General features: G+C 43.9%; 1 protein-coding gene across 2 annotated transcripts; it reads right to left on the reverse strand.

The window, feature by feature from the left end:
• Positions 1-524: 524 nt before the first annotated feature.
• On the reverse strand, positions 525-26,539 carry PYM1 (PYM homolog 1, exon junction complex associated factor). 2 transcript variants are annotated; one of them, XM_066369733.1, is made up of 4 exons: positions 26,422-26,539; positions 25,835-26,202; positions 2,078-2,171; positions 525-1,645 (listed from the first exon to the last, which is right to left on the reverse strand). In XM_066369733.1, the coding sequence occupies exons 2-4, from the start codon at positions 26,076-26,078 to the stop codon at positions 1,162-1,164; spliced, it is 822 nt and encodes a 273-aa protein (XP_066225830.1). In that variant the 5' UTR covers positions 26,079-26,202; positions 26,422-26,539; the 3' UTR covers positions 525-1,161. The 2 variants fall into 2 exon arrangements, with proteins under 2 accessions (XP_066225830.1, XP_066225831.1); XM_066369734.1 differs by lacking the exon at positions 26,422-26,539 and adding an exon at positions 20,464-20,583 and having other exon boundaries at positions 25,835-25,860.
• Between the last annotated feature and the right edge of the window lie 646 nt (positions 26,540-27,185).

A 27,185-nucleotide genomic window follows, 5' to 3' on the forward strand; every position in this document is an offset into this window, starting at 1 on the left:
TTTCCTTTTATTTGGTGCAGATTTCACATTTCTATCGTCTTTTGTTGCTTTCCTGTGACCAGTCAAAAGTGCACCATGACTTTATGGACACACTGTAGTTCAGTAAATTTGGAGCAGTTTGACCAGAGTTGAGGAATGGCAAGAAATGAAGCCACATTATGTGGGACCTTTTGAGTTACACTGAGAACTATGAACTCCTGGGATAGGTCATTACAACTCACATCTCCCTCTGCTGGTTTCTATACTAGCAACTGACTAGAAAGAAAAATTGTGATAGGTGAAGGTATAGATATCAGAGGATATGCAAAAGTTAAGTGATAGTTCTTTTTTGGGTGTAAACTCCTCTGTGTCATTAGTTTGCCTCACAATGCTATCTTGGGGTGGCATCTGATAAGTTAAAATTTCAGATGAGCTGCCCCCTTGAAGCTGTGAAGTAGGTTATCTTAGAAACAGTACGAGTATTCCAAAGGCCCCATCACTATGCAGCACAGTGATAACACATGCAAATTAACATGTCAAATAAAATTTATTCCAAATTTCATTTTATTGTAACACTAATTTCTATTTACTTAAATCTGAGCAAACATACAGAAATCAGTGTTGTTAACTTGGTCATACATTTATAACTGTTAGAAATTAAAAGGAATTATTACTCCCCAAACTAGTCTTCCTATGATAAAACACCTACTGGAATGAAAAGAAAGAGTCAAAGCTAGACAATTTGTCTACTTGTTTATTCTGTTCTTAAAAAAAAAAAGAAAGAAAGAAGGGGTCAGGGATGGAAGGGGAAAGAATCCATGAATACTGTGAACAGGAACCAAGACTCCAGGACCTGGGCATACTCCCCTACCCTCAACCTCAGTTCTCTGAGATTCCCACCCACCCAATTTTCTTTTGAACAAGACACCCAAATTGAACCTGGGGTAATGATTGAGATTTTTTAACATTGGGAGTGGGAAGGGGAAAAGTCCAAAAAGGAGTTTGGAAGAAAAGGGAAGGAATAAGGGAGAGGCTAGGCTCTGGAGGATGGAGTCGGGCCATGAGAGATGAACGTGAGCCAGTATGGGGGGTTCCCCTCCTGACTGCTTCTGCCCACGTTCCCCAGGACCCCAGAGAGCCCCATGGTTTGTTCTGCAGTCCATTCCCTATTCCCCAAAGGCCTCACAGGCCGAGCTCCAAGTCCTCTAGCTCCTCCTCCAGCACCCTCCTCCTTGCTAGTTTCTCCAGCTGCTCTTTGCTGGGCTGGCTGATTTCCCCAGCCTGGATCCGTTGCTGCAACTCTTCCACCTGCCGAAGCTTCTTCTTTAGGTTCTTTATCTTTTTGGCCTTCTCAGAGGTGGCAGCTGAGTCAGGATGGTCAGAGGCAGCTGGAGGGGCTGCCCGGGAGCCCTGCGGAGCGCTGGGGAGTTGAGCTGTGTCTCCCAGGGACACATTATCCAGAGTCTGGCTCAGGGCCTCTGCCTCCCCTTTCTCTTGCTGCTGCCGCCTCTTCTCCTTGCGCTTCAGGTTGCGTTTGGCTGTCTTGGAGAGGCCTGGCTCACCACCTTCGGGCTTTGACGTGAGGACAGGAGCAGTGGCCTCAGGACTCAGGCCTGGGGGCAGTTCTGGTTTACTCTTGAAAAACTTCACATACTTGTTCTCATAGCTGCAGGGAACAGATGTCAACAGTTAAGAGAATCATTGAAAAAAAAAGTATCATTGACTTCTGAGCCCTTTTCTTAACCTTCCAAATCACTTTGCCCTTTTCATCTCTCTGCTTCCTTCCTCTCCATTGCTTCCTCCCCAGCTTTCCTCTGCTTTGCATGTTGTATAAGGGTCCCTAGGTCTCAAAGCTCTGGATCTCTGAATGCAATTTGGAGGTTTGAATGAACAGAGGCCATAGGAACAGGGCTAGTCACTTGTAACCCTCACTCATCCCTGTATCCCAACCTCCTCCTCTCCTTTCTCAGACAGTTATTCCCTCCTTCCATTCCTGGGATTTGGGCATCAGGAGATAGTTCCCTGAACTCAGGCATACATGTTCTCTCTTTCTATAGGAATCCTATTAAATAACCCCTCCTCAGGCCTAACCACGCACACTGGGACCTCCTCCTGGGGCACATAGCCTTCTTTCACCCTCCGCTGCTTGCGCCAGGTCCCGTCCGGTCGCTGTGTTGAGGCAATGTACTTGCCTGAAATGAGAGAATTAAGTTGGAGAGTTACTCTAATTTTCAAATAGTTCCCAAGATGAAATAATGCGTGAATGCACACAGCTTCCCTCAGCACCCATCTGGCCACTAAGTGGAACTATGAAGGTATCCTTTTTTCATATCAACCCTCAATCCTGCTCTGGTCATTATTTACTGAGTGCCTGTAAAGCTGGTGGCCGTGGCCATGCAAGTTTGCATTGGATTTGGGCAGACAGTAAAGGAATTGTAGAGTCGGAAGATGATGGGCCATTCTGTTTATTAAAGTCTCGCAACTACGGACAAACAAGCAGGGAGGGAAAACAGCTTCTCTCTCTATCTGGGCTGACTAGCAAACAGGCCAGAAGAGAAAACTCCTTCTCCGGCAAACAATAGCAATAAATGGTTCCTCCCAATAGTCACAGGGAGGCAATCCACAATCTACAATCTGCTGCCCTGAAGGCAAGCACCTGCAGCTTTACATGGACTATACACACATGGTGCTGCCCATGCTCATGCACCAATCAGGCAAAGTACAAGTGAGCAAGCCTAATATACTTGTTTGCCCAACAGTGCCTATATACTGTATTAACATATGTCCCTGTCCTCAGGGGTTTCTATTTTTATAACCTAGTTGGCAAGACAAGGCAAGCACAGAGAAGTTTTTTTTAAAAAAACAAGACAAGCCCTGGTGAGGTAGCTCCGTTGGTTAGAGCATCATCCCAATACATCAAGGTTGCTGGTTCAATATCTGGTTAGGGCACATACAAGAATCAACCAAAAATGCATTAATAAATGGAACAACAAACTGAAGTTTCTCTCTAGAGCACACACTCTCTCTATATATCTCCCTTCCTCTTTAAGTCAATAAATAAAAAATTTAAAAATAAAAGTCTAATTTAAAATAAATAAAACAACAGGACATCAAAAGACAGTAAATCATTAAGAGGATAAAAAGAGGCAAAAACAAGGAGAAATGACCAGAGAAGTTGTTGTTCAGAAGGGAAAGTTTTATTATGAAAGATTGTAGCCTGACCAGGCAGTGGCGCAGTGGATAGAGTGTTGGACTGGGATGCGGAGGACCCAGGTTTGAGACCCCGAGGTCGCCAGTTTGAGTGCGGGCTCATCTGCTTCAAGCAAAGCTCACCAGCTTGGACCCAAGGTCGCTGGCTCGAGCAAGGGGTTACTCGGTCTGAAGGCCCATGGTAATCAATGAGAAAACAATCAATGAACAACTAAAGTGTTGCTACGAAAAATTGATGATTGATGCTTCTCATCTCTCTTCATTCTCTGTCTGTCCCTATCTATCCCTTTCTCTGACTCTCTCTGTCTCTGTAAAAAAAAAGATTGTAAAAAAACAGGTCTACGTTTAGGAATCCATACTACAGCTGTAAAAGCATCAATGCATAAGGATTTATGTAAAGATATTTGCTTTGGCATTATTTAACAAAAAGATGAAATCAACTTGAATGACCATCAATAAATGGATGATTGACTAGATATGAATCATCCACATGATGGAACACTATGCTGTTATGGTAAAGAATTGTATATATAAATACACTGAGCTTAAATGTTGTTCACGTACACTAAGTTAAAAAGCAAGTTGCAGGAAAATGGGTAGTGATTCTCAAACATTTTTAATTTCAGGATTCCCTCTTACACTCTTATTTTATATTATGCACTTAACTATGTAATATAAGAAAACATATTTGGTCCTGGCTGGGTAGCTCAGTTAGTTAGACTCCCATCGTCCTGATATACCAAGGTGTGGGTTTGATCCCTGGTCAGGGCACATACAGAAATCAAACAATGACTGCATAGATGTGTGAAACAACAAATTGATGTTTCTCTCTTCCTCTCTCTCTCTCTCTAAAGATCAATAAATAAAAAGAAATTTTAAATATTTTTTAATATCACCAGAAAAGCCTTTATTGGGAAGCTATCAAGCTCAGTGGCAGATAACAAGTTTTCCAAAACTCTAATGTTCATATGAAGGCTTGAATCTTACATTGGCAACAGTCAGTTGTTCTTGAAATGACAGGCTCATTTCCTTCATTTTCAGGGAAATGCCTATCAGATACCCAGGTCTGAATTACCAGTCTGTCAGTGGTTCTTTCAAGTAAGAATGGTGTTCTATGAAAAGGAAGCTTATTTAGCTTGTAACTGTTATAAGATTCCAGGGATCTAAGGTGTAGCATGGTGACTACAGTTAATAATATTATATTGTATACCTGAAATTTGCTATGAGAGTAGAGCTTTGATGTTCTCACCATAACAACAAAATGGTAATCCTGTGAGGTGAAGGATATGTTAACTAACATTATTGTGGTTGGTAAACATTTCACAATATATACAAATACCAAATCATCGCATTGTATCCCCTAAACTTACATGCTATAAATCAATTATATCTCAATAAAACTACAGAGGCCCTGGCCGGTTGGCTCCGTGGTAGAGCATCGGCCTGGCGTGCAGAAGTCCCGGGTTCGATTCCCGGCCAGGGCACACAGGAGAAGCGCCCATCTGCTTCTCCACCCCTCCCCCTCTTCTTCCTCTCTGTCTCTCTCTTCCCCTCCCACAGCCGAGGCTCCATTGGAACAAAGATGGCCCGGGTGCTGGGGCTGGCTCCTTGGCCTCTGCCCCAGGCGCTAGAGTGGCTCTGGTCGCAACAGAGCGACGCCCCGGAGAGGCAGAGCATCGCCCCTGGTGGGCGAGCAGGGTGGATCCTGGTTGGGCACATGCGGGAGTCTGTCTGACTGTCTCTCCCCGTTTCCAGCTTCAGGAAAAAAAAAAAAATCAATAAAACTAAAGGCCTGGCCAGGTGCTCAATGAATAGTGTCATCCCAGTGCACTGAGGTTGTGGGTTTGATTCCCAATCAGGGCACATATAAGGCAACTGATGAGTGCACAACTAAATGGAACAACTGGGTGGAGCAGCAAATTGATGGTTCTTTATCTCTCTCTCTCTCTCTCCAATCAATGGGAAGAAAAAAACTAAAAAAAATTTTAAAAACCCAAAAATGTGTATGCATCCCTGGCCAGTTGGCTAAGTGGTCGAGCATCGGCCTGGCATGTGGATGTACCACTGTTCGATTCTGGTCATGGCACACAGAAGTGACCATCTGCTTCTCCACCCCTCTCCCTCCCCCTTCTCTCTTTCTCTTCCCCTCCTGCAGCCAAGGCTTGATTGGTTAGAGCACACTGACCCCAGGCACTGAGGATGGCTCCATGACACCTCCACCTCAGGTGCTAAAAATAAGTCCGTTGTGAGTATGGCACTAGAAGAGCAAAGCATTGGCCCCAGATAGGGGTCACTGTGTGGATCCCGGTTGGGGTGCATGCAGGAGTCTGTCTCCCCTCCTCTCACTTGGAAAAGAAAATGTGTATGCAAGGGCCAGAGTTTAATTAAATTAATAATTTTTATTGGATCATCAAGGATATTAAGTGAAAAACTGGCTTATTTACTGCAAGCATGTGGCAGAGAAAAAAACAATGACTAGCACAGTTGGTGCCACAACCCTGATCAGTGCTAAGGGGCCAGCAGATTCATGCACCTCTGCTTTTGCATATCGTGCAAATGTCAACCCAGCAAATAGGCAAAGAACATCTTAGTATGTTATGGAAATAGTTATGCTTGCAGGACCTCCTGAAAGGATCTTAGGGAACCCCCAAGTGTCCTGGACATTTTGAGAACGCTGGTGTGGAGTATGCTCCCATTCTTGCTGGGTCAAGGAACAGCATTTAAAAGTCCAGAGTCTGTTAGAGGCAAAAAGAAGGACATTTACCAAGATACCAAACCTTTACTACTAGTTACCTTAAGAGAGATAACCTGGAAGAGGTGGTAGAAACCATTAACAATATATGTATATGTATATGTATATGTATATGTACACACACACACACACACACATACAGGGTGTGGCAAAAGCAGGTTTACAGAGTACTTGTAATAATCATAACCTGCATGCCTTTTTCCATGCAAACCTACTTTTGCCCACCCATATATATATATATCTTGTAATCCTTTTATTTTTTTGACACAGACAGACAGAGAGAGGGATAGACAGACAGGAAGGGAGAGAGATGAGAAGCATCAATTGTTTGTTGCAGCATCTTGGTTGTTCATTGATTGCTTTCTCCTATATGCCTTGACCAGGGGGCTACAGCAGAGTGAGTGACCCCTTGCTTAAGCCAGCGACTTTGGGCTCAAGCCAGTGACCATGGGGTCATGTCTATGATCCCACACTCAAGCCAGCGACCTCTTGCTCAAGCTTGTGAGCCCTCACTCAAGCCAGCGACCTCGGAGTTTTGAACCTGGGTCCTCTGCTTCCCAGTCTGATGCCCTATCCACTGTGCTACCACCTGGTCAGGCTTGTTTGTATTCCATTTCTTTATTCATGGCCCTCCCACATGGATTATATATTGTTACGTGAATTGTTTTCCCTGTTGTTCAAAGTTCAATCATTAATATGTTAAAACTAAAAAACGTGTTAAAGGCAATGGTTAAGAGTTGATAGCTAGAGGAGATGGGGGAAAGGATAAACATGAACAGATAGGCATGGATGTGGGAATGGGCATGGAGTAGTTAAAGAACAGAAAGTAGAAAACTCCAGGGGAATCAGACAGTTCATGTTAGGGAATAATAGAAAGCCAGGTTGGAAATAAAAAGTGGGGACAGCCTGACCTGTGGTGGTGCAGTGGATAGAGAATTGACCCGGAATGCTGAGGTTGCTGGTTTGAAACCCTAGGCTTGCTCAGTCAAGGCACATATGAGAACAACTACTACAAGTTGATGCTTCCTGCTAATAAACCCCACTCTTTCTCTCTTCTAAAATAAATAAATAAAATCTTTAAAAATAGAAAAGAATGAAGATGTTTGCTTAGCTGCAGTTTAGAGACAAGAGTAAAAACTGAGGAATGAAAAAATTGACAGGCATCAGGGAAGGAGGGCTAAAACTAGAATGAGACTTTTGAAGAAAGAATCAAAAATTGGAAAAAAGAAAAGCATAATGAATTCTAAATAGTTCATTCTAAAACAAAATTTTAGACATGGGAATGAAGATGCCATGTTCAGAAGATGGTGAATAGACCAATCTAGTTGGGTCAGAGGGCTGGTACAAAGTAAATGAGGGGAGGATGTTCATATCTGGAAATGCCAGTTAAGGGATTTAATATCTGGCACATAGTACGCATTCAATAAATATCTATCAAATGAGTGAATCTTTTTTCCAAAGCATTCCTTTAGGGCAATAAATATGGCATGATGAGAAGGAAGAGTGGAAAGGAAAACCACTGGAGACTAGAGAAATCAGTTCGAAAATAAAGATTGCAATAATCCTGGTATGAGGGACAAAATTGGCTGAAACAGAATGGAAAGGAAGAGACTGATGTCAGTTACATTATCAAAGAATCAACAACACAGTAATTCACTGATTGGGGGATGGGTACAAGGGGATTAAAGTCAAAGATAATGCAAAACACCTTGTTTATTTATTCCAATCTTGAGAATTTAGCATAAGAAAATAGTTCCAACAGAAAAAAAAATAAGAAAAAAAAATAAGGTAGAGAATCATCTAAAAATGGCATTATCTATAAATGATTAAAAATTAAAACAAATTTCATATCCAGTTATACAGGAATGATTTATAATAAGTCCATTAAAATGATATAAAAATGTCTGTGTAATGTGATATAAAAACTAATTCATTTTTCATTAATTTTTAAACAGGCATGAATTTTCTATTCCACTTATTTATGCATTTATTATATATTATAATTATGTTATGCACATTTGTAAGTTTATTATAGCAAGAGGCATATTTGTAAGTTTAGAAAAAATAGGCAGCCTGCCCAGGCGGTGGCATAGTGGATGGAGCATTGACCTGGGGTGCTGGGAACCCAGGTTTGAGACCCTGAGGTTGTTGGCTTGAGCACGGGTTATTCAGCTTGAGCGCAGGGTCACCGGCTTGAGCATGTATCATAGACATGACCCGATGGTCACTAGCTTGAGCAAGAGGTCACTGGCATAACTGGAACCACCCCCTTCCATCAAGGCACGTATGAGAAGGCAATCATGAACCAAAGTGCCAACTACAGGTTGAGGCTTCTCATCTCTCTTCCTTTCTTTCTAATCCCACCTCAAAAATAAATGTGCAACATGAAAGTTTATACTGGCTGAGTAGTCTATAAACACCTTTTCTTTTAAAAACTCCCATTATTGTTGTTATATTGTGGGTTTTAAAAGTATCTTGTTTTAGGTTTCAAACCTAAATGGCTTGGAGAATGGGTACAGAAAGGAGAATGGTATTACTTTGACCGAGTGAGTTGTAAGGATTTTAAGGACATAGCATCTGTTGTGATCTTTGGAAGATGAGGCTTCATTTATTTGTTTATTTTAGATTTTATTTATTGATTTTTGGAGGAGAGGAGAGAGAAAAATAAGGGGGGGGGGGGAGCAGGAAGTATCTACTCATAGTAGTTGCTTCCTGTATGTGCCTTAAGTGGGCAAGCCCAGAGATTTGAACCGGCAACCTCGGCGTTCCAGGTTGATGATTTATCCACTGCGCGATCACAGGTCAGGCTGGATGAGGATTTAGACAGGTGAAGGCATGGGGCATGACTATGAGGAAAGGAAAAAGGGAAGTATTTCAGGCATATGTACAACATAAACAAAGGGACAAATTGGACTAGTCACGCGCCTACTTAGAATTCTTCCTGGATTCCTTTGTCCTCAGGAATGGAAAATGGAACCACACACAAAAAATCTTGACCCACTCTCCAGCCTGTTAGCACCCAGTTACTCATACTTTCTGCTCCTGCCTCTGAAATATTCACAAATATCACTCAAAGGTGATATCATATCACCCAAAGGTGAAAGCATATCACCCTATGCTTTCTCTGTCTCTGCCTTTTTGCTTTGCCACCTTTGGCCCAGAACAGACATGCCTTGAATATGTTAATTCCTATTGGTCTTTAAAGGTCAAATTCAAGTATAAACTACTCAGGGAAGTCTTCCCTGATGTACCCACCCCAAGCCGGTTAGAAGTTTCCCTTTGTGTACCTACAGCACCTGTTTTGACCTTTAATTTTTTTGTAATATTTAAATTTTTATTCCAGTGAGAAGAGGGGAGGCAGAGATAGATTCCTGAATGTGCCCCGACAGGGATCCTCCTGCCTGGCAAGCCCACTAGGGGATGATGCTCTGTCCATCTGGGGCATTGCTCTGTTCCTCAGCAACTGAGCCCTTCTTAACCTGAGGCAGAGGTCATGGAGCCATCCCCAGCTTGGGGCCAACTCACTCCAATGGAGCCATGGCTGCAGGAAGGAAAGAGAGAGAAAGTGAGAGGGGGAGGGTTGGAGAAGCAGACAGGTGCTTCTCCTGTGTGCCCTGACCAAGAATCAAACCTGGGACATCCACATGCTGGGCTGATGCTCTATCACTGAGACAACCAGCTAGGGCCACTTTATTGATTTTTAGAGAGAGAGGAAGGGAGAGAGAGAGAGATAGGAACACTGATTTGTTCTTGTATATGCCCTGAATGGGGATTGAACTGGCAACCTCTGTACTTTACGACGATGCTCTAACCATCAGGCAAGAGCTGTTTTGGCCTTTATCATGCTCTAATGTTTAACAAAATTGTTTGCTTGAGAGAAGAAATTTCGTCTTTGATCTTTGAAGCAAAGGGTTTGGCCCCCAGAAAACTATAATTAATTCAAATTAATAAATTTATGTATCAGATTAGGGAATAGCAAGATTCCAGTATATTTTGGGCAAAAACATATGTATTGGGAAAAGAGAACAAAGGTCAAAAGATGAAAAGTATCCAATCTCCTCTTGACTTTGGACATGAGCTTCAAATTGTGCAAGAACATTGAAGGAGGGAGTACAGATGATCGTCTCATGTCAATGCTGCAAGATTAACCTGAAAATATGTAACATAAACTAAAGGTAGAAAAAATGAAAGTAATAGCTGCAATGTGAGAATACTTGATTTAGATGTTCTGAATGGGTACTGAAAGACAAAATTTGTCATGAAGAATATGTCAACAGGATCTGAAGACTGCCAAGATTTGAAATAGAGTAAATAACTGAAACAGTGCTACAGCAGATTTAATCTGGTGATTTTCACATGTACTTATTTTTCATAGCATACTTGTGGGTAGATAGGGCATCTGGTAATAACGTTTATTCACGCATGGATTTTAAATGTTTATTGAGCACTTTACACTGTAACAGGACCTAGGAATACAACAATGAATAAAGCAGGCAAGGGTCTAGCTTCCTTGTAGCATTCATTCTGGTAAAGAAGATAGTTAATAACATAAATAAACTAATTACAATATCACTTTTGAATGTGGAAAATTTGAAGGAGAATAAAAGCCACTGATACAAAGAAAATCCTAAGGAAAAGAAAACCTTGTGAAAATAACTGATTAAATTCTAGACAGGCAGTGTTTACATGGAATTAGGGAAAAAGGGACGATAGAAAACATATATTTAAGTAAATTGCCCAGATATTATAGTTGAAGCCTTAGGACTAGTAAAGATTGAATATGAGAAAAGATAGGGCCTAACCAGGCAGTGGCACAGTGGATAGAGCATCAGACTGGGACACAGAGGACCCAGGTTCAAAACCCGAGGTCACTGCCTTGAGCGCGAGCTCATCCGGCTTGAGCATGGGATCATAGACATGATCCCACAGTCGCTGGCTTGAGCCCAAGGTCGTTGGCTTGAGCAAGGGGTCACTCGATCTGCTGTAGTCCCCCTGTCCCCATCAAGGCACATATGAGAAAGCAATCAATGAACTAAGGTGCTGCAACGAAGACACGATGCTTCTCATCGCTCTCCCTTCCTGTCTGTCCCTCTCTCTGTCAAAAAAAGAAAGAAAAGATAGGGTTTGAATGGTTGCCTAACAAAAATCTTCAGAGATAGAAATAACCTATTGTCACAAAGGAGCACTTATTTTATGTTACCTTGGTTCTATTCTCTGGCCTTGATAGTATCCAAAGGTAAAATCTAAAAGAAGAGACCCTAGCCAGGTAGCTCAGTTGGTTGGAGCATCATCCCAATAAACCAAGGTCGCAGATTCCATCTCCAGTCAGGGCACATACACACATATAAGAAGCAACCAATGGTCCTGTCTGGATGGCTCAGTTGGTTAGAGCATTGTCCGGAAGCACAGAGGTTGCCAGTTCAATTCCCAGTCAGGGCACATACAGAAACAGATCAATGTTCCTGTCTCTCTCTCTCTCCCTTCCTCTCTCACTAAAATAAATAAATAAAACATTGTTAAAAAAAGCAACCAATGAATGCATAAATTAGTGGAACAGCAAATCAATGTTTCTTACTCTCTCTCCCTCTTCCTCTCTCTAAAAGCATTTTTTATTTATTTTTATTTTTTATTTATTTTATTTTTTGTATTTTTCTGAAGTTGGAAACTGGGAGGCACTCAGACAGACTCCCGCATGCACCTGACCAGGATCCACCCGGCATGCCCACCAGGGGGTGATGCTCTGCCCATCTGGGCCGTTGCTCTGCAGCAACCAGGGCCATTCTAGTGCCTGAGGCAGAGGCCATGGAGCCATCCTCAGTGCCCGGGCCAACTTTGCTTCAATGGAGCCTTGGCTGCGGGAGGGGAAGAGAGAGACAGAGAGGAAGGAGAGGGAGAAGGGTGGAGAAGCAGATGGGTGCTTCTCCTGTGTGCCTTGGCCGGGAATCAAACCTGGGACACCTGCACGCCAGGCCAACGCTCTACCACTGAGCCAACCGGCCAGGACCTAAAAGCATTTTTTTTTTTAATTCTTTTAGCCTGACCAGGCGGTGGCGCAGTGGATAGAGCGTCGGACTGGGATGTGGAGGACTCAGGTTCGAGACCCCGAGGTCGCCAGTTTGAGCACGGGCTCATTTGGCTTGAGCAAAGCTCACCAGCTTGGACCAAAGGTCGCTGGCTCGAGCAAGGGGTTATTCGGTCTGCTGTAGCCCCACGGTCAAGGCACATATGAGAACGCAATCAATGAACAACTGAGGTGTTGCAACGAAAAACTAGTAATTGATGCTTCTCATCTCCGTTTCTGTCTGTCTGTTTCTATCTATACCTCTCTCTGACTCTCTCTGTCTCTGTAAAAACAAACAAACAAAAACAAACAAAAAAAAACCCAAAATATTCTTTTAATAAGGAAGAGGTTTGGTGAATCTTACCCCTAGAAATAAAAACCAAGGGCAGGTTATCAGGATTTTACACAAATTACAGATTAGAGACTGCATTAGAACAATTTTGTAAATTTTGTTATTTCCCCACACCTGCTGTTTTGTAATCTGCGATCTGTTTCCTTAAAGTGAAAGGGCTCTCTGTTTTCAAGCATGGCAGGAAGACAGTGAGGGGACAACATAGCAAAGCTTGGGAGAGCTCCAAGGGGTTGGGCGAAAGTGACTTAAAGGTGTATTGAATCCCTGGAAACTGCTTTAAGTAAGAAAGATCTGGGTCACAGATTTGAGGTTGAGGATGGTCTCAGGGCCAACAATTATAAGATCCAAATGTGGTTTCTAACATAGAGAAAATATAAAAAGATCCAATTTGGCCTGACCTGTGGTAGCACAGTGGATAAAGCGTCGACCTGGAACGCTGAGGTCACCTGTTTGAAACCCTGCACTTGTCTGGTCAAGGCACATATGGGAGTTGATGCTTCCTGCTCCTCCCTTCTTTCTCTCTCTCACTATCTCTCCTCTCTAAAATGAATGAATAAATAAAAATCTTAAAAAAAAAAAAAGATCCAATTTGGAGAAATGGCCTGGAAAATATGGTCATGATCATTCTACTCAAGGAAGAAAAGGTATCAGCAACAACAGAAAATGATTCTAGGAAAGAAGAACCAGGACAGTGCAATGCCACAGAGACCAAAAGCGTTTTAAGTAAGGGCAGGTGATTAACAGTATCAACTACTGCCAAGAGATTAAGGAAAAAAAGAGTTTGGCAATTTGGAAGTCTCTAGTTATTTGCAAGTATACTGTCTCAGAAACAAAGAGTGGTCAGAAGTCAGACTACATATTATTTAGATGCAATAAATTACTGAAAGCATCCTAGGAGAAAAGCACTATACACAATGCTACAGGGATTAAGTAAAATGGTCCCACTTTCCAGAATTGACAGTCTAGGCCAGGGGTCAGGAACCTATGGCTCGTGAGCCAGATGTGCCTCTTTTGATTGCTGCATCTGGCTCACAGACCAATCTTTAATTAAAAAAATAATAACATTAAAAATATAAAACATTCTGCCCTGGCCGGTTAGCTCAGTGGTAGAGCGTCGGCCTGGCGTGCAGGAGTCCCAGGTTCGATTCCCGGCCAGGGCACACAGGAGAAGTGCCCATCTGCTTCTCCACCCCTCCCCCTCTCCTTCCTCTCTGTCTCTCTCTTCCCCTCCCGCAACCAAGGCTCCATTGGAGCAAAGTTTGCCCGGGCGCTGAGGATGGCTCTGTGGCCTCTGCCTCAGGCGCTAGAATGGCTCTGATTGTGGCAGAGCAACGCCCCAGATGGGCAGAGCATCGCCCCCTGGTGGGCGTGCCGGGTGGATCCCGGTCGGGCGCATGCAGGAGTCTGTCTGACTGCCTCCCCGTTTCCAACTTCAGGGGGAAAAAAAAAAAAAAAAAATATATATATATATATATATATATATATATATATATATATATATATAAACATTCTCATGTATTACAATCCATTCATTTCCAACCGCTCATGTTCATGGTTGCGGGTGGCTGGAGCCAATCACAGCTGTCCTCTGGGACAACACCACATTTTTATTGGATAATGCGTAAGGTACACGGGTCGTTGTATGGCTCTCACGGAATTACATTTTAAAATATGTGGTGTTCATGGCTCTCTCAGCCAAAAAGATTCTCGACCCCTGGTCTAGGCCTTGTGTGGGTGGGTTGGTGGATAAAGTGTTGTCCAGGTGCTCTGATATCACAGGTTAGATCTCAGTCAAGGTAAATATGAGAAGTGACCAATGAATCCACCACTAAATGGAACTAGTCAATGCTTTTCTCTCTCTCTCTCCCTCTCTCTTTCTTTCTCTCCTCCCCTCTCTCTGCCCTACTCCTCTCTCAAATCAATGGAAAAAAAAGAAATTTACACTCTAAGTTAGGAGGGTGGGCAAGTTAGGCAAATAAATAATAAGACAAAAATATAAAAGTCTTACGCATCCTAAAAGACACTGAGACATACTGATAAGAGATTCCAAGAGAATAAATAAATGATCATACCCTGTTTAATGGGGAAAGGTGACACAAACTCATGAAAATCTTGACCCTAAAAACTAGATAGCTGGGGGGGGGGGGTGGAGGGAAAAAAAAAAGACTAGATAGTTGTAGTAATAACAACAAATCAGTGGCTCATTATTTCTGCAGGCAGCGAAAAGGGCAAGGGCATTCCAACAGGAATAAAAACAAGCAAAATCACAGCAATGGAAAACTCACAGTATGTTAAGAACAATTAGGAAAGAGCATTAATAGGTATCTACTTTATAATTAGCTACAAGAACTTTACATTACCTTACTGAATCTAGACAATGGGTAGATATTATCACTAGAGCTGAGGAAACAGTCTTCAAGAGGTTAATGGTATGTCCCAGATCACAAAGGCAACTGCCCACGTCTCTCTCTCTCTCTCTAAAAGAAATAAATCTTTAAAAAAAGAAAAGAATAAAAAATGCCTGACCTATGGTGGCACACAGGATAAAGCGTCAACCTGGAACGCTGAGGTTGCTGGTTCAAAACCCTGGGCCTACCTGGTCAGGGCACATATGAGAAGCAACTACTACAAGTTGATGCTTCCTGCTCCCCACCACCTTCTCTCTCTCTCTCACCTTTCTCTAAAATCAATAAATAAAATCAACCCTGGCCGGTTGTTTAGTGGATAGAGCATCGGCCTGGCATGCAGACTTCCCAGGTCTGATCCCCGGTCAGGGCTCACATGAGAAGCAACTATCCTCTTCCCCCTCTCCTCCTTTCCCACTTCGCCGCTCGCAGCCAGTGGCTCAACTGGTCCGAGCATCGGCCCGACAGGGGCTGCTGGGTGGATACCAGTCAGGGTGCATATGAGAGTTTGTCTATCTCCCATCCACTCATTTAAAAAAAAAAATCTTGAAAACAAAACAAAACAAACAATAAAAAACAAAAGCAGTGTGTACCTATAATCTGAACCAAGTTCTGATGCCGAAGTTTACACATCAGCACACTACTGAGGGTATAGGCAGAAACATAGTTACATGATGATACCATATTGAAAAGTACTTTGTGCTCATAGTAAATAGTATCTTGAACAATCCATATGAAAATTTTATAGTCAATTCTCAAAAGATAATAGCAACTACCCTTTACTGAGTGCTTGCTTCATACCAGGAACAGTACTCATATACGTTATTTCACTTTCACAACTCCAAGAAGGTTTATTCGTTTCACAGACAATGAGAAATTTAATAACTTGCCCAAAGTTACAGTCAGTAAACTGCAGAATTCAGAGGCTGTGGGTTCCAAAGTACTTTTTTATATCACTATTGTGTATTATGTTATAAGTGAAAAAAAAGGAGGAAAGTTCAACATCACTAATAATCAAAGAAAATATAATTTAAAACAAAATATATTCATCTATCAAAGAATTTTTAAAGATGAAACCAATCAATACAAAGTAGTGAAACCAGCATATTCATATATTGTCAGTGGTAAGAAACCTTTAGAAAGCAATTTGGCTAACACAGCAAGGGAATATAAGGTAGTCCTATCATTGCTCAGCATTTCCCAAAGCTTTTGTTATATAAAATACTACTTCCATAAGACATTAACAAGGGTTACCTTAAAAAATTGTTAAATAAATTTGGGAAATTCTGGGTTAAACACAGAAAAAAGATTTTGTTTTTATTGGCAAGGCTTAAGTGAGTTAATATGCTCTTTTTTTTTTTAGATACAAGAGAAAGTTTATTTAGAAAGTCACAGAGATAAAGGGAGCTGTGAAAGAAGTGAGAAACTGGACCCTGGCGGGCTGGTTCAGTGGTACAGCATCAGCTCGGCGTGTGGAAGTCCCGGGTTTGATTCCTGGCCAGGGCACACAGGAGAAGCACCCATCTTCTTCTCCACCCTTCCCCCTCTCCATTGCAGCAAAGTTGGCCTGGGTGCTGAGGATGGCTCCATGGCCTCTGCCTCAGGCACTAGGAGGGCTCAGGACAAAACAGAGCAATGCCCCAGATGGGCAGAGCATCGCCCCCTGGAGGGCATGACAGATGGGTCTGGTCAGGCGCATGCAGGGATCTAACTGCCTCCCTGTTTCTAACTTTGGAAAAATACAAAAAAAAAGAAGTAAGAAACAAGTTACAGAGGCAAAAGGGCCTCTGGCATGCTACAGAAAGAGACAGGGACAGAGGAGAGGAAGAGAGCGAGAGAGAGAGGGAGAGAGACATGGCACTTGAGTTAATATATTCTTATTCATGTGACTACCCAAGACGGAAATATGGTTTTAAGTCTGAACAATCTTTTATTTTTAAAAAATGACCAGATTCCCTCTGTTACATCCGTCTAAGACTCCCTCTTCACGCTTGTCTTGGTCACGTGATACATTTATCCATCCCACCCTAAAGGCTGGTCTGTGAAAATATTTCCTGACATTAAACTGGTCCATGGCCCAAAAAAGGTTGGGGACCACTGGTTTACAGTGTTTCCCAAATGTATTTGACCACAGGAATCTTATTTTTATTTATTAATTTTGTAGCACATCTCATAGGACTTGAAAGTGATCCCAATTTTGTTAAATATAGATAAGCTATATGTGTGCATAGAAAAAAGATCTGCTTCTTCACCACCCCTCCCCTTCTCTCTCTCTCTCTCCTCTTACTCTCTTTCTCCCCCTCTCACAGCCATGGCTCAAACAGTTTGAGCAAGTTGGCCCCGGGTACTGAGGATGGCTCAGTGTCCTTGCCTCAGGCACTAAATTAGCTCAGTTGCCAAGCAACAGAGCAGCAGCCAAGATGGGCAGAGCATCCCCTGGTAGGGGGCTTGCTGGTGGATCTCAGTCAGGGCACATGCCAGAGTCTGTCTCTCTGCCTCCCCTCCTCTTATTGAATTAAAAAAGAAAAAAAAAGGATTACTACTTATGAGGTCACAGCCACATTTGCAGGATAAAGGAAACTAGAATTTTATCAGATATCAGAGGCCTGGCTTGTAGTGGTGCAGTGGATAAACCATCGACCTGGAATGCTGAGATCACCAGTTCTAATCCCAGGGCTTGCCCTGTCAAAGCACATACAGGAAGCAACTACTATGAGCATCTACTCATAGTAGTTGCTTCCTGCTTCTCCCCTCTTCCCACTCTCCCTCTCTTTCTCTCTCTCCCCCTCACTAAAAATCAATAATAATTAAAAAATGACTAAATAGGCCCTAGCTGGTTGGCTGAGTGGTGGAGCGTCGGCCTGGCGTGCGGAGGTCCCGGGTTCAATTCCCGGCCAGGGCGCACAGGAGAGGCGCCCATCTGCTTCTCCACCCCCTTCCCCTCTCCTTCCTCTCTGTCTCTCTCTTCCCCTCCTGCAGCCGAGGCTCCATTGGAGCGAGGATGGCCCGGGTGCTGGGGATGGCTCCTTGGCCTCTGCCCCAGGCGCTGGAGTGGCTCTGGTCGCCGCAGAGCGACGCCCCAGAGGGGCAGAGCATGGCCCCCTGGTGGGCAGAGCGTCCCCCCCCTGGTGGGCGTGCGGGGTGGATCCTGGTCCGGCGCATGCGGGAGTCTGTCTGGCTGTCTCTCCCTGTTTCCAGCTTCAGAGAGAAGAAGAAAAAAAAAAAGACTAAATAATGCAAAACAATAGCCCAGTAAAGGCAAAAACTCCCAGTGCTCTTGCTCTGGTTTTGATTTCCTGTATCATTCCCCAATGAAAGGAATAAGGGCTCCTTAGAGAAATGGCTGATTCTAATATTGGAGTAGAAATATACAAGATGATCCTGGAGCATCTTATAGTGCCAGAAAGTAAGATAGAGCCAATAAAACAAAAACACAAACCTACACTGATGGGATATGACAAAGGGACAAAGGGCCAACCAAAGAGTTCCCAATGTCCAAAGCACAGACAATAAAAGAGTATTGTATTATGACCCAAATTCCATACTGAAATAAATAAGTGATTGAATAAATACATGGGCAAGAAGAGACAAGTTTCCTGTGCAAAAGAATTCCAAATAATGTATGTAAATAATCAGTCCTTAAGAAAGGGAGCATAACTCTCCATTCTTCAAGTGTAAGCACTGATCTCACACAAGAAAAAGCTGAAAGAGTTCATCACCACCAAACCAGTATTACAAGAAATATTAGAAGGGCAAGAAGAAGAAGAAAGAAGAAGGAATAGGAAGCCCTGGCCAGTTAGCTTAATTGGTTAGACCATTAGAGCATTGTCCCAATACAACAAGATTGTGGGTTCAATCTCCAGTCAAGGCATGTATGACCAATGAATGCATAAATAAGGGAAACAACAAATTGATGTTTCTCTCTCCCTCTCTTTCTCCCCCTTCTTCCTTTTCTAAAATCAATTTTAAAAATAAATTAGTTAAAAGAGATTTGGGATGAAGGAGAATAAGAGAAAATATGTGAAGAAGAAAAATCTAAAGAAAAAAAATTCTCACTGACAAAGACAAACACAATAAAAACAGTTGACCAATTAACACTAAAACTAGTACAAAGGTTAAAAGGCAAAAATAATAAAGATCATGTGTATCTTGACCTGTGGTGGTGCAGTGGATAAAGCATGCTGGAATGCTGAGGTTGCCAGATTGAAACCCTGGCTTGGCACATATGGAAGTTGATGCTTCCTGCTCCTCCCCCTTCTCTCTCTCTCTCTCTTCCTCTCTCTCTCTCTAGCATGTACTATCTCTCTCTCTCTCCTCCCTAAAATGAATAAAGTCTTAAAAAAATTTTTTTTTAATAAAAAGATCATGTGTAATAACAGTAAGTTAAGGAATATACACACGGCCTGATCTGTGGTGGTGCAGTGGATAAAGCATTGACCTGGAATGCTGAGGTCGCTGGTTTGAAACCCCAGGCTTGGCTGGCCAAGGCATACATGGAAGTTGATGCTTCCCGCTCCTCCTCCCCTTCTCTCTCTCTCAAACTGTATAAGTAAAATCTAAAAAAAAAAAAAAAGGAACATACAGACACACAAAAGAAGTGAAAAATATAAACACTGAGGGAATGAGTAAAAATGGTAGTGATTTCAGAATGTGTTCGACCTTAAGCAGCCAACTAAAACAGAGTGCTATAAACATAGTTTAGTACATATGAAGCACATAGTAACCACAAACCAAAAATCCACAAGAGATATACTAGCAAGAAAGAGAAAGGAATTCAAACACAGCACACAGAAAGTCATCAATATACAAGAGAAAAAGAGAAGACAAGAATAAAGAACTATAAAAACAATCAGAAAATAATTAATAAAATGGTAATAAATACATATCAAAAAGTACTTTAAATGTAAATGGATTAAATACTCCAATAAAAAGAGAAATGAATAAAATTGTGGTACATGTATACAATGGAATTTTTCTCATCCATAAAACAGAATAAAATTTTACCATTTGTGACAACACAAATGGACCTAGAGGTTATTATTCTAAGTGAAATAAGCCAGACAAAAAAGACAAATACTACATTATCTCACTTACATGAGGAATCTAAAAAACAAAACAAACAAACAAAATAGAGGCAAATTCATAGATATAAAGAACAAACAGTGTCCAGATGGGAGGAAGGTTGGGGAAGCTGGGTGGAAAAGGCAAAGGGATTAAAAAATACAAATTGGCTTGACCAGGTAGTGGCCCAGTGGATAGTGTGTCAGCCTGGGACACTGAGGACCCAGGTTTGAAACTCTGAGGTCACAGGCTTCAGCACAGGCTCAACAACTTTGAACGTGGGGTCACAGTCACTGGCTTGAGCCCAAGGTTGCTGACTTGAGCAAGGGGTCACTGGCTCAGCTGAAGTCCCCCGGTCAAGGCATACATGAGAAAGCAATCAGTGAACAACTAAGATGTGCAACAATGAGCTGACACTTCTCAGCTCTCTCCCTTCTTGTCTGTCTGTCCCTGTCCCTCTGTCTCTCGCTAAAAAATAATAATAATAAATCACTGTGATACTATTTACCCTTGACATGAGACATATGATGAAAATGTCACATTACCTCAATAGTTGATTCCCTAAAAACACATAACCCCAGACTAATCATAGAAAAAACATCAGACGAATTCTAACAAAGGGTCATCCTACAAAATACCTGACCAGTACTCCTCAAAACTGTCAAGGTCATCAAAAACAAGGATAGTCTGAGAAACTGTCACAGCCAATAGGAGCTTAAGGAGACATGAGAACTAAATGTAATGTGGTGTCCTGGATGGGATCCTGGAACAGAAAAGAAAATACGGAAATTGGAATAATATATAGACTTTAGTTAATAATAATCTATCAATATTGGTTCAACAATTGCAATTACCATTCCATATTAAAGTAATATGCACACTAGGGAAAACTGAGTGTAAGGCATATGAGAATTGTCTGTATCATCTTCTCAAATTTTCTAAAAATCTAAAAATGTTCTAAAAAATAGTCTACTTAAAATTTTAAGAAGAGAGAAAAAGAAAGAGGGAGAGAAATAACACAAAAAGAGTTGATCTTGGATTGGGTTGAACAATGGTGGCTTTACCAGAAATAAGGGGGAAAAACTGATACTGACTTTGATCACACTGTATTTGAGGTGTGACAGTATATCCACTGATGAAAGCTATTTACCAAACAATAAAAAAAGGGAATTGGAAACTTAGGAGAAAGGCTGATACTAGAAAGAAAAATTGTAATAAAGAGTTAAGAAACAGCCTGACCTGTGGTGGCACAGTGGATAAAGCGTCGACCTGGAAATGCTGAGGTTGCCGGTTCAAAACCCTGGGCTTGCCTGGTCAAGGCACATATGGAAGTTGATGCTTCCAGCTCCTCCCCCCCTTCTCTCTCTGTCTTTCCTCTCTCTCTCTGTCTCTCCCTCTCCTCTCTAAAATGAATAAATAAATAAATAAAATTAAAAAAAAAAAACCTTTTGGCGTGAAAGCCCTCCCAACACACACACACACACACACACACACACACACACACACAAAAGAGTTAAGAAACAAATAAGCATGGCCCTGGCCGGTTGGGTCAGTGGTAGAGCGTCAGCCTGGCATGCAGGAGTCCAGGGTTCGATTCCCGGCCAGGGCACATAGGAGAAGCACCCATCTGCTTCTCCACCCCTCCCCCTCTCCTTCCTCTCTGTGCTCTCTTCCCCTCCTGCAGCCAAGGCTCCATTGGAGCAAAAGTTTGCCCAGGCGCAGAGGATGGCTCTGTGGCCTCTGCCTCAGGCGCTAGAATGGCTCTTATTGCGGCAGAGCATCGCCCCCTGGTGGGCATGCTGGGTAGACCCGGGTTGGGCGCATGCGGGAGTGTCTGACTGCCTCCCCGTTTCCAACTTCAGAAAAATATCAAAAAAAAAAAAAAAAGAAAAGAAACAAATAAGCAGTGAGAAAATGGAAACAGTATGCACAGACCTGATAGTCAAGAAATCAAACTATCTACAGGAAAGATACAGAAAAGATGGGCCTTGATTTTTTCTTTTTCTTTTTTTTCTCCTTTTCCAAGTGAGAAGAGGGGAGCTAGAGACATAGATTCCCGCATGTGCCCGACCAGGATCCACCCAGCAAATCCCACCCCATCCCCACACCACACCCTCGTCTAAGGCTGATGTTCTGCTCATCTGGGTCCTAGGCTCACAACCCAGCTGTTTTTAGCACCGGAGGCATAGGCTCCACTGAGCTATCCTTAGCGCCCAGACCCATGTGCTCAAAACAATTGAGCCATGTCTGTGGGAGGGGGAGAGAGAGAAGGGAGAGGGGAAGATGTTGTGGAAAAGGAGATAGTCGCTTTTTTCTGTGTGCCCTGACCAGGAATTGAACCCAGGATATCCACACACCCACCTGATGCTCTACCACTGAGCCAACCAGCCAGGGCCTTGATTTTTTAATGAAATAGAAAGTAAGGTCATCTGCCACAAGAAGGAGAATTAAAAGGGAGAGTTACAGAAGGCTAGAAAACGTTGGGGAAATAGCCATGATAAAATGTATTAACCAGGAAAAAAAGAGTTGAAGAGAAGCTATGATGTTGGCTGAAGTTAATATTAAGTTATATTATACTGAATCTGCTAGCTTCTGTGCTTTTTCTCTAGCCATATGCTGTGTCCTAGAAGCACAAACCAAGAAAACAATTGATGGGTATGACTCAAGAAAACATAAATGCTTGCGAAGTATAGGAGATCAAAACAAATGAAGAAAGCAATGAGCATAGTACCAAAGTGGCTAGTCATAGAAGTCCAACAAGGCAGCAGCAACAAAAGTAGCCATGAAGGTAACCACAGACTCAATGAAATGGGAAAGGTCAAGAACCAGAGCACCTAAAGAGGCAAAAATCTGATTCTGTGGATGTGAGGTGGTGAAAAAAGTGACTGTTAAGGAGGCTAAAATAAGTGATGGGGAGCACATGAAGGGGAAGAAGTACCACAGGTAAGGTCCAAGTTAAGGGACTCTGGTGTGTAGCTGGTTTGAAAACAGAAGGCAAGTCAATGGTCTCATGCTGAGAAACTATAATATCAGAGTATCCCAAATGTTCTGGAGAAACTGAGAATGAGAGCAAGCTAGAGAACAGAGAGAAAAACGACGATGGCCGAGGTTTTAGAGAAAATGCTATAACTGCATGGCAATACCTTCCATGAGAATTAGTGTGATAGTGGTAGATCAATGATCTGAAATTAGTAAGAAAAAGCAAAAAAGCAATGTGATTCCTTGACATGACAGAGTACAGAAAATACCTCTTGGTGGGAGGGTAGGGTGAGATGTGATATCTGGATTTTCACTAAATCAGTTTAAGAAAACAGTTAAGAATAAAGAGAAGTGTAATGGAGATTAAGTAATATTTTCAAAGCACACATTAAAAGAAGCTAGTTCACCTGACCTGTGGAGCAGTGGGATAAAGCGTCGACCTGGAACACTGAGGTTGCCGGTTTGAAACCCTGGGCTTGCCTGGTCAAGGCACATATGGGAGTTGATGCTTCCTGCTCCTCCCCCTTCTCTCTCTCTCTCTCTCTCCCCTCTCTCTAAAAATCAATAAATAAAATTTAAATTTAGGCCCTGGCCGGTTGGCTCAGTGGTGGAGCGTCAGCCTGGCGTGCCGGAGTCCCGGGTTCGATTCCTGGCCGGGGCACACAGGAGAGGCGCCCATCTGCTTCTCCACCCCTCCCCCTCTCCTTCCTCTCTGTCTCTCTCTTCCCCTCCCGCAGCCAGGGCTCCATTGGAGCAGCGTTTGCCCGGGCGCTGGGGATGGCTCTGTGGCCTCTGCCTCGGGCGCTAGAGTGGCTCTGATTGTGGCAGAGCATCGCCCCCTGGTGGGCGTGCCGGGTGGATCCCGGTCGGGCACATGCGGGAGTCTGTCTGACTGCCTCCCTGTTTCCAACTTCGGAGAAATACAAAAAAAAAAAAAAAAAAAAGAAGCTAGTTGAAGAAGCATCTGCTGAACAAAGAGCAGGAGGATGCACCACTTTGCAATGTGAGGTTGGGGAGAGGTAGCAGAGACCTGGGTTGTCATTAGACACCATAGCAAAGGGGGGCTGGATGTAAAGAACATGAAAAGCAGCAAAGCAAGAAGCACAAATGGCACATTTTAAAACAGACAATATGTACCACAGCACAAGCACAGTATCATTTCTAAGGAAGACTACACATACACACACAATGAAGGCTACAAAAAAAATTAAAAAGTAACATCTTGCCATGCATAGAATGTTTTTTTCTTCTTTTTCCAAGTGAGAGGAGGGGAGATAGAGACAAAGACTACGGCAAGCGCCCCCACTAGGATCCACAGGGCAATCGGTCTGGAGCCAGTGCTCTGCCCATCTAGGGCCATGCTCACAACCCAGCTATCTTAGCACCTGAGGCGAGGCCATGGAGCCATCCTCAGCACCCTGCTGTTACTTGAACCAATTGAGCCATGGCTGCGGGAGGGGAAAATAAAGAGTGAGAGAGACAGAGAGAAGGGGAGAGAGAGGGGTGAAGAAGTAGATGGTCACTTCTCCTGTGTGCCCTGACCAGAAATCAAACCTGGGACATCCACAGGCCCAGCGATGCTCTACCACTGAGCAAACTGGCCAGGGCAAGAATGTTTTGTTTGTGAGAAACAGAGAGACAGAGGGATACGGATAAACAGGGACAGACAGACAGGAAGGGAAAGAGATGAGAATCATCAACTTATATGCGGCACCATAGTTATTCATTGATTGCTTTCTTGTATGTGCGACCTTGAGCTTCAAGCCAGGGACCTTTGGTCTCAAGTCAGTGACCATGAGGTCAAGCTGGATGAGCCCATGCTCAAGCTGGTGACCTCCGTGTTTAGGGTTTAGAACCTGGGTCTTCAGCATCCCAGGTGGAACCTCTATCCACTGCACCACCTCCTGGTCAGGCTTTTTTTCTTAAAGATTTTATTCATTTTAGGGGGGGGGGGGGAGAAAGAGAAAGGGGGAGGAGCAGGAAGCATCAATCCCATTTGTGTCTCGACCAGGCAAGCCCAAGCCCAAGGTTTGGAACTGACAACCTCAGCGTTCCAGGTTCACACTCTTTCCATTGCACCACCACAAGTCAGGCCAAGAATGTTACAAATTGCTTTCACATATACTATTGTCACACATTGTCAATGACTAGACACATATTGATACATAGTATCAATGCCATGATATTACTATGTGCATTCTTCTAATGATGAGGAAATTTGGATGGGTCAAAGCCACAAAGAACATCTTTATTTTCAGTTTCCAATACATAAAGCTCACAGATACAGCAAGACACTTCAACATCTCAATCAGCAAGACTGGAAAATCTTCACTAGCCAGAAGGAAGAGTGTGTTCTACAAACTTGTTGGAGGGCTTGAGAGGCCTCAACACGTTTCCCTTTTGCCTTCTTCCACCTTACATCCCTCAACTCCTATCACTATCAACAAAGAAGGCAGGAAACTGTTGGGGCCATCGAGGAGAAAACTCAAACTGAAAGTTACATTAAGTTCCTCGACCCTTCACACCCCTGGACTTCAGCGACTCAACAATGAAGATGAGGGAAAGAGTGGAAAAAGCACTATGTAGCAATGAGGAAATCTACAGATATAGCTTCCAGAAAAAGAACTAAGACGTGGCTGGGGTAGGGCAGAAAGCAGGTATAGCTAAAAGTGGGGGAGGGGAATAGGGGTGGGCAGAAATTGGAGGTAACTAAAGAATGTAAGAATCCCCAAGGCTGAAGAACCCAAAAGAGCTACTGGAGTTTCAAATGCTAGAGAAAACCTAAAGGCCGTGAGGGTCCTGAAAAAGGAAACAGCACTGAAGTACCCCAGGGTTTGGGTGACCGGAAGCAGAGACCCCTTCAAGTCGAGACCAGAAGGGGGCGCAGGTGACACCCCGTAAGAATGAATGGGAAGGCGGTCCAGAGGGCGGGGCAAAGGAGGGGCCCCGGGATGGGCGGGCACAGACCCCTTTCCAAGTCCGAACCCCTGCCCCGAGAGCCCGGGGAGAAGCGGCTACGCGCCTCCCGCACTCACCGCCGGTCTCGTCAGTTACATAGGGAGTCGCCATCTTGAAAACGCAAGCCACTTCCGGCGTGAGCGGGCTGGGGTCCCGCCCCCTCCCCACCGGAAGTGGAGTCCCGATCGTAGCCAGCCACCATTTTAGTCTTAAAGGGAGAGTACACAATTTCATGAACGAAGGTGAAAGAGGGAGGGAGTAGAAGCTAAAGACCTTAGTAAAATAAAAGCAAGTGGGCTCTTTTACTGCTACTGATGTCATTATGGACTTCCTGCTGACTGTAAAGCAGTCTTCTGGGTACCGAGAGAATTCGAAGGCCCAGCTTTCTCCTTAGACACTCTTCGTCCGTGCAGGACCTGAAAGAGGGGGCCAGGCCCACCTGCACCTGGAAAAGGGGGCCTGATAAACGAGGGGCGTAAGTCCCCGTACATGGAGCCGGTCAGGCGAACTCCAGGAGAGCGCTGGGGCGCACTAGTGTTGCTGGGCGCATGGAAGGTCCCTAATCCCCATTTAGAGGGTGAGCAAGCGAAATAGCGTGCCGATTGCCTTAGGTCGCCGGACTGAGACCCGCGAGAGAAGGTGGAGGGCGCTCCCGCTCGGTCACCTGTCCCGGCGGCCTCAGGGTTGCAGATCGCTTCCCTAGCCGAGGCGGCGGCGGCTGGCGGAGTGGGGCGGGCAGCCTTGGCCGAGCCCTGCCCCGGGGGCGGCTCCGGAGATCCAGGTGGCCAAGTTTGCTCTGGCCTTCGACCCCGGGAGCCTCCTCGGGCTGGGTGCCCGGGTCAGAGGACAGGCTTCGGGGCGGGTCCAGTTAAGAGTATATAATTTAACCTCTTCCAAGTTTGTGGGCGATGGGGATTGAAAGCGCGGCAACTTGCCAGCAAGCTGGGCCCGAATGCTCACACCTATTGCCATCCTGCCTACCCCGTATCTTCCTATTCTTTGTGGGAACACAAACATCCTCTCCCCCCGCCCCCCCCCCCCCCCCCCCCCCGTCCTTTTCAGCAGCTCTTGTTCCTTCAGGGCTAAATCCTGCTAAACTCGTTTTCCCTGCAGCCTGGGAGAGGCTGGCTGCAGGTTCTTCTCCTCAGGTGTCACTTCTGCCCTCGCACAACCACATGTTGCTTTTTCCTGATCAGCCCTTTTTTTTTCTTACCTTCCTCCAAACACTCTACATTGGCCTTCTGTTAATTTCTAACATAGCGCTAGATCCAGGGAGGAGGGAGAAGGTGAATATTAGAGACCACCTCAAACACTACCAGGTTGCTTGCCCCACTTAAAAAATAAAACCAACGGACCTGACCTGTGGTGGCACAGTGGATAAAGCGTGGACCTGGAAATGCTGAGGTCGCCGGTTCAAAACCCTGGGCT

This window comes from Saccopteryx leptura, chromosome 2 (assembly GCF_036850995.1).
Source record: "Saccopteryx leptura isolate mSacLep1 chromosome 2, mSacLep1_pri_phased_curated, whole genome shotgun sequence".
Taxonomy (NCBI): Eukaryota; Metazoa; Chordata; class Mammalia; order Chiroptera; family Emballonuridae; genus Saccopteryx; species Saccopteryx leptura.